This window comes from Hipposideros armiger, unplaced genomic scaffold (assembly GCF_001890085.2).
Source record: "Hipposideros armiger isolate ML-2016 unplaced genomic scaffold, ASM189008v1 scaffold_374, whole genome shotgun sequence".
Lineage (NCBI taxonomy): Eukaryota > Metazoa > Chordata > Mammalia > Chiroptera > Hipposideridae > Hipposideros > Hipposideros armiger.
In genome coordinates this window covers 886,049-905,482 of record NW_017731724.1, presented here as the reverse complement: position 1 = coordinate 905,482, position 19,434 = coordinate 886,049, and the positions used below count along the sequence as shown (strand labels likewise).

At 41.4% G+C, this 19,434-nt stretch overlaps 1 protein-coding gene across 1 annotated transcript in view; it reads left to right on the top strand.

Annotated features, from left to right (window-relative positions):
* Positions 1 to 19,434, top strand: part of SEMA5A (semaphorin 5A) — a 449,566-nt gene that overhangs the window by 148,549 nt on the left and 281,583 nt on the right. Inside the window, exon 3 of the mRNA XM_019662395.1 lies at positions 2,818 to 3,014. Within this exon, the coding sequence (XP_019517940.1) occupies positions 2,894 to 3,014 (121 nt within the window). The 5' untranslated portion in view covers positions 2,818 to 2,893. The remainder of the gene's footprint in view (positions 1 to 2,817; positions 3,015 to 19,434) is intronic.

Below are 19,434 nucleotides of genomic sequence, written 5' to 3'. Positions count from 1 at the left end.
CCCTGCTCCGGTTTCTTGGCTCACGTTGAGTGTTTCCATCAATTGGAGCATTGAGTCAATGGGACTCAAAATATGGAGACTGTGAAATTTCATGTTCCCTCAAATTTACGCTTCTTCCTGTTGAAACGTCACCATATGCTCATGGCACACTCGTTTTGGAGATGAGGCCTCCTTCCTTCCTTGCATAACCACTTTCTTTACCGGGATCCTAATCGCTTCCCACCTTTGCTCTTTCTGGATCTTGTTCTGTGTGTATCTCCTCCCTCTCATAAATCTATAATCTCTTTTCCACTCACCATTCTCAGAAAAGAAGCCACAGGTAATGATCTGTATTCTCTACCCTAAAAAGTTCCTAACCGTGATCTTTTTGTGCTCCTCTGATTTCATTGAATTGTCTTTGGTTCCCTAGCATTCAAGGGAGCCATCCACATTCCAGCCCACTGTCGCTCATCCATTCTCTTCTCCGTTCCTATATGGCCCCTGTCTCTTGTTCGGCTGCAACAGCCCCACTCCCCACGCCCCGGCCCCAAAGGTGATCCATGACTGCCTGTTGACTAAAGCCTTTATCTTCACTCTACCTCATTGGGATGCAGACCAGGCCTCTTTTAAAATGTGTTCACTTTATATTTCATTCTAGCTTGATCTCTAGTTTTCCCTTGATGCTCTGTCTCTGCTTTCCTTGTCTCATCTTTGTGTGGTGACTTTTGAAATTGCAGCTTCTAAACAAACAGTTCTCTTTAGTCCCCACCCCCATTCCTCTCCTTGCTTCCCTTGGTGGTGAATCTTTACCATATCCTGATTTTAACCCTTCCAAACATTATATGACGTCTCTGAATTCTTTTTTTCTGGGCATCCAGCCTGGATTTTCCACAGTCAGCTGCATTTCCTTAAGCATTCTCTCAGCATCTTAAACGCAATGTGCACAAAGCTAAATGACCATGTTCTCCTCTAAACAAAATTCTCCTCTTGATTATCATAATGAAATGAATGGAATTATCATCCTCACAGTCACTTATATTCTCTGTCTTGAGACCATCGTCCTCTTTGCTATCCCTCCAAACTTTGCGTATTAAACAACAATCATTTTCTCACATTTTACACGCTGGGGGTTGGGAATTTGGGCAGGGCTCAAGTAGGTGATTCCTTTGCTCTCATGATGCTTACTGAAGTCACTCAGTGGCTTTCAGCGTTCCTCACATATCAGGTGCCTTGGTGGGGATGGCTGGGAATCGGGGCTCAGTGGGAAATGTCACCAGGCGCTCCTATATGTGGTCCCTCTAGCATGCCAGCCTCAGGGTAGTTGAACTTCTGACCTGGTGTCTCAGTGCCCAGAGAACATGTTATAAGAGATAAGGAGATTACCAGTCTCTTAGGGCCTGGGCTTGGAAACTAGCATACTGTCACTTCTGTTGTATTTGACTGAACCATACAGTCACAGAGCCAGCCCAGACTCAAGAGAGGGGTCGCGGACCCACGTTGCAGTGGGAGGAAGTTCAGAGAATCTGTGGCCCTCTTTCGTCTGCCGTACAGCCCCGAACCTGTCACACCGAGTGCTGTGTTTGCCTGAATTTCTAGTCACATCGACACGACTCGAGCACAAGCCGCAGCTTCATTTATTTCTCTCCTGAATAGTTGCAGCAGCTCCAAATTAACTTCTCCACCTCCCTGCTCTTCTCTACCCAATTTCTTATGTACACTGTTGTAAGAATCATTTTACTAGTATTTCTTCTAATGTAATATTAATATGCGATGGTAACTTGTTGCCTAAAAATAGAGACCTCAGACCTTAGTATAGTTTGCTTTGCAAATCTTAACCCAACCTACTCTCTCAGCTGCCTCCTCCTACTCACCTCCTGGCGTCTGGGTCAAATACAGTAAACCGTTCCTAAAACACATCGCCTATGCCTTCCTGTGGCCCCTCCAGTGTGTCTTTTCATCCTCGTCCCTTGGCATGGAATGTACTTCCAGAAATCTCCATCCGTTGAAATCTGCTTTATCCTTCAGTAGTCAGCTCAAACGTGAACCCCTCCCTGGACGCATCCTTGATCCCCCTGAATAGCAGCGGTGCTCTCCACTCACCCAGCATTCCTGATTTTTTTTTAATGGTTTTCTAACAGCTTGGATTATAGTTATTTTTACAAGCCTACCTTGTTTTAAAGTGTATTAGTCTTTTAAATTATTCATAATCTTTACAGCCTCAGAGCTCCCAGCACAGTAATTTCATTTCACCTAGTAGGTGCTCAATAAAGATTTTATTTGATTCACGCTTGGTCTCTAGCCAACTTTGCAGGTAGGTCATCTATAAATTTCAAAGGGTAAATTCACCGAATATGGGTGATTTTAAAAAAGTTGGGCAGCATAATATTAATCAGTGATTTCATAAATGAAAATGGCCATAGCCTTATTAATAGGGTTTTTTGTATATTAAAAAGAAGGGCAGCAGTTCTTAGGGTTTCCACATATAGCTTTGTGTTTGTCAGAGGAGATGATGTGCTAAGGGAAGACCAATCGATGCCCATAGCTATCGAACTGCATTCCTTAGGAGTGCCTATGGTGTCTTGGTAGAGCTTAAACGTGAACCTTTCTCCTTTTATATATAATAAATGGGTTATCTCATAAAATTATTGGGAGAAAAAGGGGTCTTTTTTGAGATGCACATATACTCACACATATCTGCCATAAGACCTAGAATAAGTTCTGCTTGTCTCAGTCCTGTAAACTTTTTTTTTTTTAAGGTAGCGACGGGGCTTAACCAAAAGGCCACCATCAGGAAACCTGAGCTCGTGTTCATGCAGTTGTTCTCTTTGTGTGTTCTAGGTGCTTTCCCCACATGACGGGGAGACGAGCTTCTGGTTAGAAGACACGTGTCCAGACTCAGAGGCTCCTGTCCACCATGAAGGGAACCTGCGTCATTGCATGGCTGTTCTCAAGCCTGGGCTGGTGGAGACTCGCCCAGCCGGAAACAGGGGCCTCTCAGTGCCAGAGAGCCGAGCACCCGGTCGTTTCCTATAAAGGTAAGGGACAAGCATGCCCCGATGGCCACGCCACCACTTAAGTGCACTTTTCATTCTCAGTGACAGAGGACAGCAGTGCTTTTTGCTCTATTATTCTGTGACTCTTGTTTTAGACATTATTTAAAATAGGAACGACCATACAAAATTCTTCATTGCAAGAATTTCATTTCCAGAGATTGATCACTATCGCAAGAAGGGTTTTCAGGGCTAGAAAATAAATCCCACTATTGAGACCACCTTTATTTAACAGGTGCTGCAAGCATTCTAGGCGTTTGAACCAGGGGATAAATATGTGACCCACAGAAATAACACCAAAATCAAGGAAAACAAAAAATTCTTCACTTCAGCATTTCCCAAAAAAGCCTTCTTCTTGGCATGTAACGTATGCTTTTGTCTTTACCTGGCATTGCATGGCAGACAGAATTGGTTTAATGTCTTTAGTATCTCTGTGGATTTATAGGATTAATTAATTAGTATGTATAGCTACTCATTTATTCTTTCATTTATCAAAATTTATTTAGGGTTCTTTTTACTCTGGGCATTCAGCATTCAGGAGGAAAAATAAATTAGTTTTTGCCCCTGTCCTCAAGGAACTCACAGTTCTATTATCAAGCTAAGTGTAATTAATCAGGCATTGTATTTGAATAATGCATCCAATAAATAGTTTTATGTTTTGTTATTTTTAACCTTTGTATCTTGAAAAATTTCAAATAGATACAAAAATAGAAAGAATAGTCTGAGGAACACCAAGCCCTTGCACTTATTAATTCATGGCCTACCTATTGTCTTTTAAATCCTCACCCACACTCTACCCCACACCTGCCGAATTATTTTGAAACAAATTCAAGAAATCATATAATTTTATCTAAAATATTTCAATGCATGACCAAAAAGAATGGGAATTCACAATAAAACAGAAAAAACCCAAGCAAAAAATAATTCCATAAAATCATCAGACATTCAGTGAATAGTGTGAGATCCTTGATAATCTCATGAATTCTTATGTATTGTTTTTTAACAATTGGATTGAATCAGGATCTAAATGGAGTTCATATACTGCAATTGATTGGCGTATCTCTTGAGTGTCTTTTAATCTTTTACTGTTTTTTTTTTTTTGGTGGTTGTTGCTGCTCCCCTTGCAAATTTATTATTAAAAACAAAACAAAAAAACCTGAACTCTTTGTCCTGTAGAATTTCCCACAGTCTGGATTTTCCCAAGTGCATCCCAATTGTGTTTTGTATTAAATATTTCTGTAAATTCGTAGTAATATCAAGAGGCTCCTTAGATTCAGGTTCAAATCTTTTTGTCTCTACTGTTTCATGGATGGTGTTGTGTATGTTGTGTACTTCCATTAGAGGCAGATGATAGCTAGGTGTGAAATTAGCAGTCATCAATGATCCCTCCCTAAATTTACTGATCCATTCATGGGTGGAAAATGGGGATTTTCTCATTTTATTATTCTCTCTTCATTTAATGGAAAGAATATTTTTATATAAAGTAACGTTCCTCCACCATCTATTTGAATATCCTAAGGGCACAGCTTATATAGAATGGGAGAATAAATGCTTTTTTTCCCCCTTCTCTTTATCAAATATTTTTCTAAGATTAGTCAGTTGGTTCTCTAACATTATCCAAAGGGGACAAGCAAGGTTTTATGGTTGCTTTTTATTTTTGTCTTATTTTGATTATTAAAATCATTATTAATACATAGATTTAAATATTTGATATATTTCAAGCAATTACAGCTTTTATTCTTATAGGGCGAAATCATTGCACTCCAAGCCTATGGGAGTCCTGAGTTCTTCTGACACACCCCATGTTGCCTGTGACAGTTTGCTTCCTCTCTGGGACAAGGTGTTCCTGACCTGTCTTACCCATTTCCTTCCGTAGACCTGGGTATCAGCCATTTTAGGCTGATTTGAGCATGGAGGCACTCAGTTGTCTCCCGTGTACATGGCTAAGGAAGACATTTTTAAAAGTGCACTGTCAGTTCCTCTGGGTACTTCCGTCTCAGCTCCAGGTTTCTGAACCTCTTCCATCTCATGTCTACGTCTTTCTCTCCCGTGCACTGGAACCCGAGTCTCTGAAGACCAACATAATTTGCCTTTTCCTGAAATGCACACTCCGTTGTTTCAGAATAACAGTCTCATGCAACGCTCGTCATTTTTGACTACTGAAAACCCTGGAAGAGGATTTTCTTCTCTCCTTTCAGTTGTCAGGATATAAATTTCAGTGGGACATTAAAGCAAAATTAGTGCCTTGAAATAATTTCCTTTTGTTATGCCAACCCAAAACCTAGTTAGTTAGTTTTGTTTAGTTTTGCTTTTAATTTTTAGACATTAAAAAGTTACATTATTATGCAGTGTTCAATGTCCAATTAATGAAAAAAGAGGAGCTTAGCTTTGCTCTCTCTTTTCTTTACCGTTTACTCTCTCTGCATTTAGCTCACCTTTTACTTATGGTTTATGCTTCTTTTTAGATACAAAAATACACACACACACACACACACACACACACATTCATATCCTCCTTTCTTAGAAAGAAAGTTGCATATATACAAACTTTTCTCTGTAGTATTTTTTGACATAATGACATAATGATATATCCCGGAGGCCACTCCCTAGCAGTGTGGATTGACACCACTCCTTTTCATAGCCACGTGGATCTCCACGATGTGATAAATATAGTCTAGTCGGAAGCTCCCTATTGAGAGATGTTGTTTTCTGTTGTTTGAGAGAATGGATGATGTTACAGAGAGTAACACCTCCTGCAAACATCTTTTAATATCTTTGCAAGGCTACCACTGGGAGAGATTCCTAGTGTTGGGATTGCTAGGTCGAAAGACAAATGCATGTGTGGTTTTGTTAGATGTTGCCCAGTTTCCACTCAGGAAGGTTCTCCATTTTGCATTCACATTGTCCTTTATATAAGTATCTGTTTCCCACCAGTCTTTCCAGCAGAGTATATCCTCTGGCTTTGGGATTTGGCCTAATCTCTTAGTGTATAAGTGGCATCTCAGCTTATTTTTAATTTGCATGTTTTTAATTTAGGGTGAATGTGCAACAAACATTTAATAGGTGCCTTTCGGGTACCAGGGTCTGTGCTAAATATTGTGAAGACAGAGGCAAAAAAACACGGTCTTTGCTAAGAGTTTAAAATATCTTTATAAACCAGAAGGGCCATGACATTATACTGTATTAAGAGTCATAATGGGTGTCATGGCTGGATGCTGTGGGAGCCCAGGAGAGGGACAGCCGAACCAGACCAGACAACCTAGGCTGTCGGAGTGTGGTTAAGGCAGGTTTCTAGGATGAGGCAAAGCCAGAGCTGAGTCCCAAATGACTGTTAGAAGGTGTTTATGAATCTCATGAAGGAAGAGGTGTTCCCAGGAGAGGAGAAGAACTAGCACCTCGCCCTGAAGTGAGGGAGTGGAGCATAGCAGGGCCTGACCTGGGCCGTGTACAGCGAGTCATGAAATCTTAGTTTCAGTTTCAGAAGGAGGTAGAGCAAGATGAGGCGAAAGTGGTTAATGGGGCTCAGTGCATAGTATCAAAAGCCATCTTAAGAAGTCCCCTATCTAAACAGGCTCAGCTTGGAGGATGGCAGAATGGTGTCAGGGAGAGCCCATTCTGAGGCTGCTGCTGTGATCAAAGGGAGTGGTGATAAGAAACTGAGCTGAGGGAGCAGTGGCAGAAATGTAAAATTGGGTAGATTCTAGAAATTTGAGGGAAGTGTTGTTGATGATTAAAATGCTGGATGGACAGAAGGAGGAAGAGACCCCGGCGAAGGGCCCCCAATTCCTGACTGTTTGTTTCAATATGAAGAAAGAAGGGAAAGCAGTTTTAGGGGTTCGATGATTTTAAGTGGGGAAAGGCGGAGCCCCCGCCCATCAGGAGGATTGGCTTAGTGGAAACCAGGCCTTAAGGGAACCAAAGAGGGGGGACTTTTCAAGAGGGAGGTGGCCATCTCATGATGCAGAGAGTTCAAGGCTGATGTGAGCCAGAAGGCAGAGTGACAAACTCATCCTGGCGTGCCCAGCACTTTCCTGGGTTTAGCACTGAAAGTGTAATCTTCTGGGGAAAAAAAACAGGACAGAAGGTCACCCTCTTAGAAATTCTGTAAGCAATGGTGTATTAGTTTCCTGGTACTGCTCTAACAAAAAAATAACCACCAACTGGGTGACTTAACACATCAGAGATACCTTCTTGTATATCCCTGAAAGCTGTCAGTCCAAAATCAAGGTATTGGAAGGGCCGTGCTCACTCCAAAGGCTCTAGGGAAGAACCTTCTTTGCTTCTTCTTAGCTTCTGGTGGTCGTTAGCAATCATTGGCATTCCTGGGAGTGTGGACTCATCACTCCCAATATCTGAGTCTGTGGCCACACGGTTTTCTCTGTGTGTCTGTCTGTTTGTCTTGTCTTCTTATAAGGACACCAGTCATATTGCATATGACATTTATAACCCACCATAACCCATCTTAACCGATTACATCTGCAAAGGCCGTTTCCAAATAAGGTCACATTCACAGATATCTAAAGTTAGGACTTCGAGGTATCTTTGGGGGTGGAGGGAAACACAGCTCCCTAACAAACAGCATTTATCAGCACAGGTTTAGGGCAGTGCAGGAGGAGGAAACCAGATGGCGATGGGCAGAGGGATAAACATGGGATGAACACATAGATATATACAAGGAGAGAATTATTGTCTCAGCCAGGAGGGACATGAGAGTTGGGGATTTCTTTTAGGGGAGCATTATTTAATCATCCTTAAATGGTGATGAGAAGAAGCCAGGTGAAGGAAGAGGCTAAAGAGAGAAGAGAGAGGGGGAGATGCAAAGGCCCTGGGCTGTGGGAGGAGGTAGGATACTGGGCACAGGCGGGGGATTAGCATACAGGAAGCAGACACCAGCTTCGGTGAGCCTGGAGGGAGGGAGGCCAGGGCGCCCAGGATGCAGGGAAGTTAGTGGGTGGGAGTGGCTGGAAGGAGAGGGCGTTCCTGAAGACCCCCATCTTAGCTGAGAGGGAGTACGCAGGCCAGGGGCCAAGAGTATGGGGGCTTGAGGAAGGAAGTGCTTTTCTGGAGAAAGGGTGAGACTGCTGACCAAAAACACACACACAAAAGATTCTCTGGGGACGCTCACCGCCCAGTGGTTCTTGGAATAGCTCATGTTACAGCTGAGTAGGTGGCCACTGCTATGCTACATGACCATTCTGTGTAACACACACGTCTACAAGAATGTTTGAGGAAGGAGGATGAAACCCTGATGAGGGTGAAATAAAGGAAGGAATGGATAATATTGACTTTTAAAATCTTGGTTTCCATGTACATTTATAATTTCTCGCTTTAGCGTGCTGCTTTGGAGGGGTCTGCACAAGAGGCTGTGGACGAAGTGGTCCAGATGCTACAGTAACATCTTCCAACACACAAGCATGTTTTAGTGAAGTCTTTTTTCTTTTTTTAACATTTATTTATTTTTAAATTATTTTTTAAATATCATTACATTTGCTGGAATACCATTGGTTAATAACATTATATAAGTTTCAGGTGACCAGTTGTATAATACAATATCTCTATATTGCACTGTGTGCTCACCATCCAGAGTCTAATCTCCTTCCATCACCATATATTTGACCCCCTTTAACCCTCTTCATCCCCTCACCCCTTATTGAAGTTTTAATTCAGTTTACCTGGCCAGGCAGAAGATGCTGGCAGGATCCTTTCTTCCCAACCTCAGTAAAACATCTGCCACTGCGGGTTCCCTTGTCTAACGGAGTCCATTGCTCAACACGCTCTAACAGCTTGCTGTGTTTGCAAGGTTACTCCCTTGACTGCATGCTCTCAAATATTTATCCATGGTTGAGTGGGGGCTGCTAAAACTCCCTGACCCATCACAGACACACAGTTCACACTTACGTCTTTGTCATTTGATTAAAACTCTGTTCCAATAAAGAGGGGAAGAAATAGTGACCCTTCAAGACATCATGTTACTCAGCGTGTTCCCTGAGCCTCATAACTGCCTCTGAAATGAGTTCTAAATGTTTAATGTCCACTTAGGCGACAGTGCCATATTCTGCTTTTGTTTGTTTATTGATTAAGGTTTTCTCAGCCATTTAGAGAGCGTGTTCCAGTTGTAGAAATTGGTTTCTGGGGAGCAGTTTTACGTTATGCACAGAGGAAGGCCACTGGTGGGGTGAGTCGTGCCCCACTCAGGCCGTGGAGCCTTAATATGACTAATTTGGAGGCCTTTCTTCGGTGGCTTAGCTGGCAGCACTTAGTATAGTGCCTAAAATTACCCCTGCCCGCAGAATCAGGCCGGACACTATTAATTCCACTCCCAGGTCCCTCAGATCTTTATCTCTGACTCCTGGGTGTTCGCGTTGAGTGTCTCGCTACTTATGGATTCATTGATTGGCCTGAGAATTGTTTTGGACTATGGCCGAGCGACATGAACGCGTGCTAGAGATTTAGCAACAGATCTTGGAAAGGGCCTCTGAAGGGATCCGAATGAGCATTCCAGATTGGGCCATCTCTGGGGCAGGGCTGCGGGTGGCACTTGTCCCTTGAATTTAAACAGCTGCCTTTCTCCCCATGTGGAGTCTTAGGTGATTGAAAGACCATGACTAGATGACTAGAAGGGTTCAATGTAGGATTTTTCTTTTTGGGGGGGCCGAGTGTCGAACCGCTGAACATAGGATTTTAAACTTGGGTTCTGGTTCCATACCACACTATACAGGATTAGTTTTCATGGGTCTGGTATTTTTCTTTTGGATCATATAATTATATGTCACTGCATTCATGCCTATGGTGAAGGCATTCATTTGTTAAAGGTTGACAGTAAAAACATGTAACATGTTTTGCAGTTCTCTGTTGGCTCTTCCTCATTTAACTTACTGGGAGCCCCAGCCTCAGCCCGCCTCTGAGAGGCTGTCTTCCTGCCAGTTGGTGAGGTGGCCACGTGCACACTGTCTGTTGCCCGCTGGCTGCCAGCCTGCCCGTCGCCCTGCCTCTCACCACTCCTGCTTTGCCCTCCTCACAGTCCCTGCGAGCCCCGCTTGGCCTGCCACTTGCCCCCCTTGAGGCTGGAAAGGCATAACTTAGGCAGCCTCAGATACCCCTGAAGGCACAGTTCACTATATATAGCCTTTTAGAAAACACAAGTGGGGACTCTGGCAGGAAGCCCAAAGGGCCATTTCTATGCCGTAGCTCCATATGCGTCCCACGGCTCCATGCAGGTCCCATAACTCCAGATGTGTCCTGTGGCCCATGCATGTCCCACCGCTCCATGCATGTCCCATGGTGCTCCATTTTCTCTCTGGGTTTGGGCTGTCTCATGTCTAATACCCCAGACAATCATGTGGTGTCATGATCTGGGCTGGATTTTCCCTTTTCTCTCGGATCTAGGACCCTCATCACCACAGGAGGGGCTGCAGTGAATGATTCCTAGAGTCCCTGTGAAATTTCAGCCTTTGAGTCTGTAAACCTTGATTAAAATGGTTTCTAGTATTTCCTTGTACATCTAGCCTCAGATCTGCCATTTGACCTTTGTAAATCACACATGTTGATGACTGCATGACAGTGGCCTGCTTTCTCCAAGGAAGAGTTAAGATATTTATTTTAATTAAAAATAGATTGCATGACATTGACTTTAATACTTAATATTTTCATATGAATCTGATTAAAGTGCAGCCACACACACTAATTATTGAAAACTGTCTTGAACTCAATGCTTTTCTCTGTAAAAACTAGAATTTACATAAGCCAAAGGTGATTCTTTGGTTTCAATACCGGATATGAGTTATTTTCATGTGAGTTTACTTGGGGAGGAAAAATATTATTTGGCTCCTTAAAAAGTCCATTGTTCCATAAATAATTTGACTGATGGGACCATGCATATGACTGAATAATATTATTTCATATCATATAATGTCAAAATCCCTTGGGCAAAATATTTAAATCTGTTTGCAAGTGTAGCAACTAAGGTGCACTGCCTGTATTTACATTCAAAACTACATTTGAGGGTTGGGGGGGAGGGGGAAAGAACTAAAAAGAAAACCAAAAAAAGAAAAACCCTATATTTGGGGATACATTTTTTATTTTAAAGTCTGTTGCTAGTATGCTATCTGAAGAAAATGGAATATTAAAAAATACACCACTTTTCCGCTCTGTACTGTAGGTGTATAATGTTTATTCATGAATGCATAGAGGTCTTAGAAGAAAATACAGCATGAAATTACTATGCGTTTTTCATTGAGTGAACTGGTTCCGATACCTGCATTCCACCTTTATGTTGTTATTGATCTTTGATGAAACAGTCCCTGCTGTATGTTTTTTATAAATGGTGATTAGGTTCTCAAAGTGACTTATTGAGTTTTGAGAATTAAAAATAACGTTTGTATTACTTTTGTGTTCTAGGTCACTAATGAAATAATTTATGAGAGTGAACATCTATATTTTATCTTAAGATAAAATTTCCATTTTTTGATTGATTTGTCTTGATGGGGAAATAGTTTTTATTATTTTAAGACTGCAAATGGAATGCTTTGTAAGTGAAGTAGTTCGATGTGATTGCATTAAAACTAGGAATATAATTTTTGTAAAGTTATGGCCAGGATTCTGATTTAAACCATTTATTTCCTTTGGCCTCACATGGTATATGATTGTGTTTTATTTATCTTTAAGCATGTTATAGTCTTTCTAAGCATTAAATGGGTAATTCATTTGTTTCTCACACCGAAGTTAGATAAAAATCTTGACCTTACTTTACGTATGAAGGAAGAGTTGGAGATTAAATGTGGGGTTGAATAAAGCTTTAATTAGGCAGTATTTTTCTTGGATTTATGACCTCTTGTCTGTTTGTAATAGAAAGGCAAGGTATGTAAGTGTGGGTGCATCTGAGAGAGAAAGCATTCGGTCAACTCTAGCAGAGAGCAGTGCTGAGATTTTCCTGTTACCAGTGTGACAAAGAAAAGGCACCAGTGAGGTTTCTAAATCGTATTTAGTTTGTCTGCTAATGTAATCAACATCTTAACTTTTAATTTCCTAGAAGCTTTTGATTATTGAGTGAAAAAGGACAGAGGTTGACTCTGGCTTTTCGAAATTATGTTTAATTTCTCTTTAGCGTTCCCATTTTCCTTGTGTAAGTTGAGGGTGGATTTCCGAGAGCTTAGTCATACGCATTGAGTGACGCAGGAAGCACTTTCTTTTTCTTTTTTTTTAAATTAAAATTTATTGGGGTGACAATGGTTAATAAAATTACATGGGTTGCAATGGTACAATTCTGTAATACATCATCTATATAGCACATTGTGTGTTCATTCATAATCTGGAGCTCAGTACCGGCACCGTGTGCTAACATGTCAAAACGATCCTCCGGTTCACAGTGTAGCAGGTGGCAGTAAAGAATTTTGACCATTCCCACCTTGAAAGCACCTCTGGGCACACGTGAGACAGACTACACACCCTATTAACTGAAATCAATGAGGCCAGACCCTGGTGCCAGGACTGGCTAACAGCGCTCTCCTGGCAGCTCTCAGGAGGTAACTAAAAATTGTCACTCATTTGTAGTTTTGGTTTTTGTGCCTCTGTAGTTCCTGGCTTCAGCACAGAGTGTTTTCAATTCCGTTTGTTTGAAGATGAAAGCAGAGGTCCAGGTCATTAATAATTCAACCAAAATTTCCTGAGTGCCCGTTATGTGCCAGGAATGGTTTCTGTCCCCAGGGTTATCCCAATAAGCAAAACAGGCAGAAATCTCGGCCTGTGAGGAGTTTGCATCCTATGAGGGGAGACAGACAGTAATTAGATGATGTGACAGGGAGCAGGTTACACAGAGGTAAGGGCTGAGGAAGCTACAAAGCAGGGTACATACAGGTCAAGTTGGGGACAGCTCTTGCAGTCTGCATCAAGGTAACCAGGTGTGCTGGAATTTCCGTGTTGCCTGTCAGCCCCACACTTGCCCCTTTTTATTCTCTGCAGCTGATCAGGGAGTCAGAAAAAATGCTCAGGCCTCTGTGCCAGCTGTGTTCCTGTTAGAGGTGTGAATGGCAGGAACCAGCAGTTGCTGAGGTGGCTGGAGGAAGAGAGACGATCACGCTTGGGACTGCTACAGCCAGGCTGAGGAGTGGGGCGAGTGTGACTCCCCAGCCAGGGAGCAGGCAGCGCGTTTTGGCAACTGCACTGGAGTCACAGCTGCTGGCGAAGAGCCCAGCGTGGGGACAGGCTAGGGGCTCCAGCCCAGCTTGTTAGCAGCTGCTCGTGTCTGTGTGTCCTGGTTCGTCCCTTTGGCTCCCCCAGGCCCAGTCCTCCATTCTTTCGCTTTATCGGTTCTTATAATACCTTTACAACCAAGTCCCTCTGTTACATTTTCTCTACTTGAGCTACCTAAGGTGGCATCTGTTTTCCTGGCTGGATTGTGACTGATACAGAAGGACCCATTGAGTGGGGACTTAAAGGAGGTCAGGGGGCAAGCCATGTGGATAACCGAGGAAAGGGTGTCCCAGGCAGAGGGAAGAGGATGTGCAAAGGCCCTGATGCGAGGCCATGCAAGGAGGCCAAGATAACCAGCATGGAGTGAACCTCCAGAGAGAGTAATGGAGATGAGATCAGAATGGGGCCAGGTCCTACAGGGCCTTTAAAGATTTTGACTTTTATTCTAAATGAGGTGGGAAGCCACTGGAAGAATCTGAGTAGAGGAACGACATGATCTAACATAACTTAAAAGGGTCACCCTGGCCGCTGTGCTTCAGATAGCCTGGGTTGGGGGAAATGCAGGGCAGGGCGATCATGTTGGGGGCTGGTGAGTAATCTGATGTGTGGATGGTGGTGGCTTGGATGAGGGTGTTCCCAGTGGACACAGGGAGCTGTGGTGTGTTCTGCATTAGCTTAATTTGGAAGTCAAGTGCAAAGCATTTTCTTCCAGATTGTGTATGTGCTGTGAGAGGAGGAGAAAAGCAAGAGTGACTTGAAGGCTTTTGACCTGAGCAATTGGAACAGTGGAGGTGCTGTTTACTGAGGTGAAGAAGACCATCAGCGAGTCGCATTTGGGAGGATATCAGGAGTGCCATTTGGGACATGTGAAGTGTAAATGTTTCTTTGGCATCCAAGTGGGAATGTCGAGTAGACAGTTACATATGCAAGTTGGAGTTCTAGGGGAGCAGTTTTGGCTGGAGGTAGGCATTTGGGGCTTATTAGCCTACTCGTATAGATGTCATTTAAAGCCATAGACTGGGTGAAGTTTCTAGGGAAGAAAGTGTAGCCAGAAAAGAGAAGAGGCTCACTGGGTGAGCCCTGAGCCATTCAGTACATAGCATTTGGAGCAATGAGACAGCAAACGAGATGCACAAGGGATAGTCAGCGATGTTCTGGAGGCCAACGGAAGAACGTGTTCCTTTCATGGTGGCCGAGCAGGCTAAGATCTAGAGCTTGACCCTGAACACTGGAAAACAGGTGGCTGATATGAATGTACTAGCAGGAGAGGAAGACTGAGGCGCCGAAGGGCCCCAGAGTCTCTAGGCCAAGCGTGGGTTCACTTCAGCAGCAGAATAATTTGGCAGATGACTATCTGTCAGATACTTCAGGTTATTGTGGCACATGCCACGTATTGGAATATGAAAATCCCTTGAATGGTGGCCAGGGAAAAAAATTGCCCTAGTGATCTTTGAGAAACAGTATTGTACAAGGTTAGGACCTATAAAAGGAGAAATCTCAGAAGTTGGTCTGCTGCCCTTCATCGAGGTCATTAGTAGCCAGCTGTTAAGTAGAAAGAGCAACATGGTCAGAAAACAAGGTGTTGGGTTTGTGTCCTGTGACTGACTGACTGTGTGAACTTGGGCAAGTTGCCTAATATTTCTGTGCCTTCATTAACTCTTAGAAAATGGGGATGATAATGCTGCCTTTGTAGCGTTACTGGGGAGGGGAATATAGAGTTTGTGTGTGTTTGTGTGTATGTGAAAGTACAGAGAGCGCCAGTGCCCGGTGTCATTACATCCAACATTACAAGTAGCTGACTTTGAGCGTAAATGTAGTCATATAACCCTTCTAACTGTTAACACTGTTTGAACACTCTAGGAGGCACAGAAATTTAAGGAACAAGCAGTGAATAAGACATGTGGATATTTGGTCTTCATGATTTTTGTCTGGGTCTTAATCACTATATAATGCAAAGATATGTTGAGAGCTTCTCTTTTAGTGGTTAAAGGGAAAATCCCAAATCATGGCATGGATGATTCAAGCTAGATATAAGCATTTCCTAAAATTGAAAAAAAATGGACTACGATAAATTAAAGCATGATTCATTCAAATTTAGAAATCATTTGAATGCTTTTATTTCTGATTCCCAAAGGATCAGCCCTACTAAAACAATCACATCTACAAAAATAAAGCTCCAGCATGAAAATTATAAATCCTCCATTTCACAGTAGGGACACAAAATTTTAGATGCTAAGTCCATGGATCAAATTTGAAACCCAATTCAGTTCATTTGGGGACTAAAGTGCAAACTAAAGCAGAATTCTTTTTTCATGATAGAATTTTTAACCATAACATTTAGCACAGATTTTGGAAGTTGTATCCAGATTGTCAGAGAACTTCAATCATGTATGTCTCGTTTGTCTCTTTATTTGACCAAGATTTGAAAAACAGGTGATTTTTTTTTAAAAGATTTTTTTGGGGAATTGGGGGGATGGGAACAGTGCTGGGGAATTGGGGGGAAGAGGAACAGACAAGTTGCTGTCCTTTTGTTCTTCAGTCTAGTTGTGGAGGACGTTGCTTCACTGGCCCAAGTTGGCACCATCATTGCACTCTTCCCAGGCGAGGCACATCAGTCGCTGGCTTCTGGATGGCCACTCACTGCGGCTGCTGGCCGCTCACGCTGGCTGCTGGCTACACACGGTAGCCCATGGCAACCCACTGCCACAGGGGCTGCAGGCTACGCCGTCGCCGGCGACTCATGGCAGCCCAGGTCCAGGTTGAGCTGTTGTTCAGCATCTTAGCTGTGGAGGGCAGTGTCACTGGCCCTCATATGTGGGATCCGAACCGGGGCCCTCTGGCATCCCAAGCCAGTTCTTAACCATCGCGCCACTCGGCCGGCCCTGATTTTTTATTTTATGTTGAAAAGTGATATAGGGGACTTAATCATCTAGTCATGATGGGAACAGGGGACTTGGTTTACCCTCTTGCTTTAAACAAGAAAACCTGACAAAATATTAGAAACTACAGTTTTCAGGCAATGGACAACAGGCAGAGGGCAGACAAGATTGTAATTCCTTAGAGAAAGGAAATAAATATGAGTCTCATGATTGGCTCAACTCACTGGAAGTAGTTTCTAAGACATAGCCCAGTGATAGAGAATCCAAACATAACCCAGCGTAAATCAAGTCTCAATATGTTTAAAGGGTGCCTATGTATGTGATCTACAAGTATGAGCATATCAGAATAAAACTAAAAATTGGTAACAGGATGACATATGGAAAATTATGTTGGACTTTAAACTATTTAATTCTAAATGACGTATAGGCCAAAGAACAAATAAAAAGGGAAATTCTAAAATATTTCCATTTGAATGAGAGTAACAGCACCACTTAATCCTAATTTGTGGCGTGTACCAAAAGTGGAGCTTAAGGGGAGATGTATAGCATTATTGGCTCATAGAGATGGAGAAAGACTGTTACCAATGATTTTGGGATCTTCACTAGGGAAATTGGAAAAAAATTAAATCTATGGTAAACAGAAGGAAGAAAATAAACAAAGATAAGAGAATAAATCAATTAGGTGGAAAAAACATATTGAAGATCAATGAAACTAAAGCTTAGTTCTTTAACAAGAGCAATGATATCAATATACTTCTAACCACATTGATTAAGAATAAGAGAGGACATTTATCAATATTAGGAATGAATGAGGAGACATCACTATAGAACCTACAGAAGTAAACAAGATACTAATAGAAAGCAATGAACAAGTTTATACCAATAAATTTGACAATTTAGATGACATGGACAAATTCTTGGAAGATACAATCTATCCAAATTCCCCAAAGAGACAGATAACCTGACTAATTCTGTATCTATTAAAGGAATTAAATTTGTAGTTTAAAAACTTTCAACAAAGAAAACTTCAAATTCAGAGGTCTTCAATAGTGAATTTTAACAAATATTTAAGGGAAAATACTAATTCTACTCATTCAGTGTACAAGAGGATGGAATACCTCTTGACTTATTTAAGAAGTCATCATTACTCTTTTACCAAAGCCAGGCAAGACATTCCAAAATGTAAAACTACAGACCAGCAACTCTCACAATTCTTAATCAAAGGTTCACAGCATCTTCATTCTTTCTAACCAAAAAATGGGAAACACAAAAGTCCATCAGTGGGAGTGGACAAATTAATTATGTAAAATAGAATACTATGGACAATGAAAAGAAACAAATTACTTACACAGACCAAAAAGAAAAAAAAAAGCATTGTGCTATCGCCCAAGTATTGAGCTAAGTGAAAGATTCCAGATGCAAAAGACTACAGCTGCTGTATTATTCCATTATGTGAAATTCTAAAGAAGACAAAACCACAGTTACGGAATACCTATCAGTGGTTGTCTAAATACAAGGCAAAGGAAAGAATTCACTGCAAAGGTTTGTGAGAGAACATGTAAGTTGATACAAGTATTTTACTCGTATATCATGATTGTCATGGTGGTGACAAGGATTATGCATTTGTTAAAAGTCATTGCATTTAAGTTGATAAATGTTATTGTGTCTAAATTATACCTCAGTAAAGCCAGTTTTAAAAATTATATAGATCCCAATTCTAATGGAGAAGCATGGACTTGTTAAGAATGTAGAACCCAGTAATCAAATTGCTTTAAGAAGTAGCCTGAGTTTGTCAAAACACAATGCCTGCCACGTTTCCTTGGCACTAAGGCCAAGCATTATGTGAGAACTTTACAATGAGAAAGGTATGAATAATGTTTTATGCAACATTAATAAAATGTGTAACTAAGTGCTCGTATATCAGAAAAGCTCCCTAGAATCCAAAGTATTCAGGTTTATAATGAAAACCCATCACACAAACTGTTTAATCAGTAACGTTTTCCCCCCAAAGTTATTTAAAAAGATAAGAACCCTATTAATTCAGTTTAATGTGATGTAAGAAAGGTAATTTATATAGAAAGCTTCTTCTTTAAACACTGCCCCTGCCCAAGGGTGATCTTAGGAGGAAAATATTCTAACACATACGTGCTTTGAGAAGATGCCATCACAGCTGACAAATGCTGACTTGTAGGTTACTTTTTGATTTAAGAGATAATTGTACTTCTTGGAATTCGAAGTTATCAAAACCATAAAGAGGAAATGAGAGAGTGCCTTTGGTTGTAATGCATACAATTCTTATTCTTTTCAGGGCTAATTTTCTATAGGTGGTCTTTCATTTCTCACTCCTACAATTAGAAGTGGGGCAACCAGGAGCCATTAGTACAGAGCAGCACGGTGTCATAGAGCCTCCTGTGAGGACGGAAATGCTTATATCCTGTGCTGGCAAATATGGTAGCCATCAGCCATGTGTAGCTGTTGAGTTGCTAGTGCAACTGAAGTAATGAGTGTTTAATTTTATTTAATTTCACTTAGTTAAAATGAAACTATGCATAGGCATCTATTGGTGGTGACTCCCAGATTGGAAAGTGCAGGTATAGACCTTTGGCTTCTAATGCTATATAATAAATATTGGCATAGGCTGTTGCTCCTGTGTTTTGATGCAACGGCCCTTATATCTGGGCATTGCATTGGAATCAGGCTCTTCAAAAGCATCATGGTTCATGTTTTAAGAAAACTAGGCTAGGAAAAAGAAAACTGTGTAATTGATATGCTTCTGCTACTAATTACTTCTCTGATGTAAAGAAGATCTCTTATTGTCTTTCTTTTTGGTTTTAATTTCCTTAAGTAGAAAATGAGTATATCGAAGTATTATATGAAAGGTTTACCACAGTGATGAGTCTATTGCTCCTTAAACTAGGATAATAAGGTAGCCCAAGGGACATTTGGAACATTCTTTATCTCTTCAAGAAAACTCCCTGCTCTCTTAGTACTCAAATGATAACACAATAAGATCCTGTATTATAAAATAGAAATTGAAGTTCTATTGACATGGACTACATTTTTTTTATCACAACTGTTCATTTAGTAGGAAAATTTAATATAGTTTATATGAAGAATGGTTTGACCTTTCAATTTCATAGATTTCCACAATTAATATGTAAAGAGTTTACAATCATATTCCACTTGAAACTTTTCACTTTTCCTTGCTACCTAGATGGAAACAATTCAGAGATGAAATATTAATTGTATACTTTAAGTCATCAATGCACTGACGTTTAGAAACTGTTACTCTGAAAGCTCACTGATTATTAAGCTTACAGAATCAATGAGAAATATCT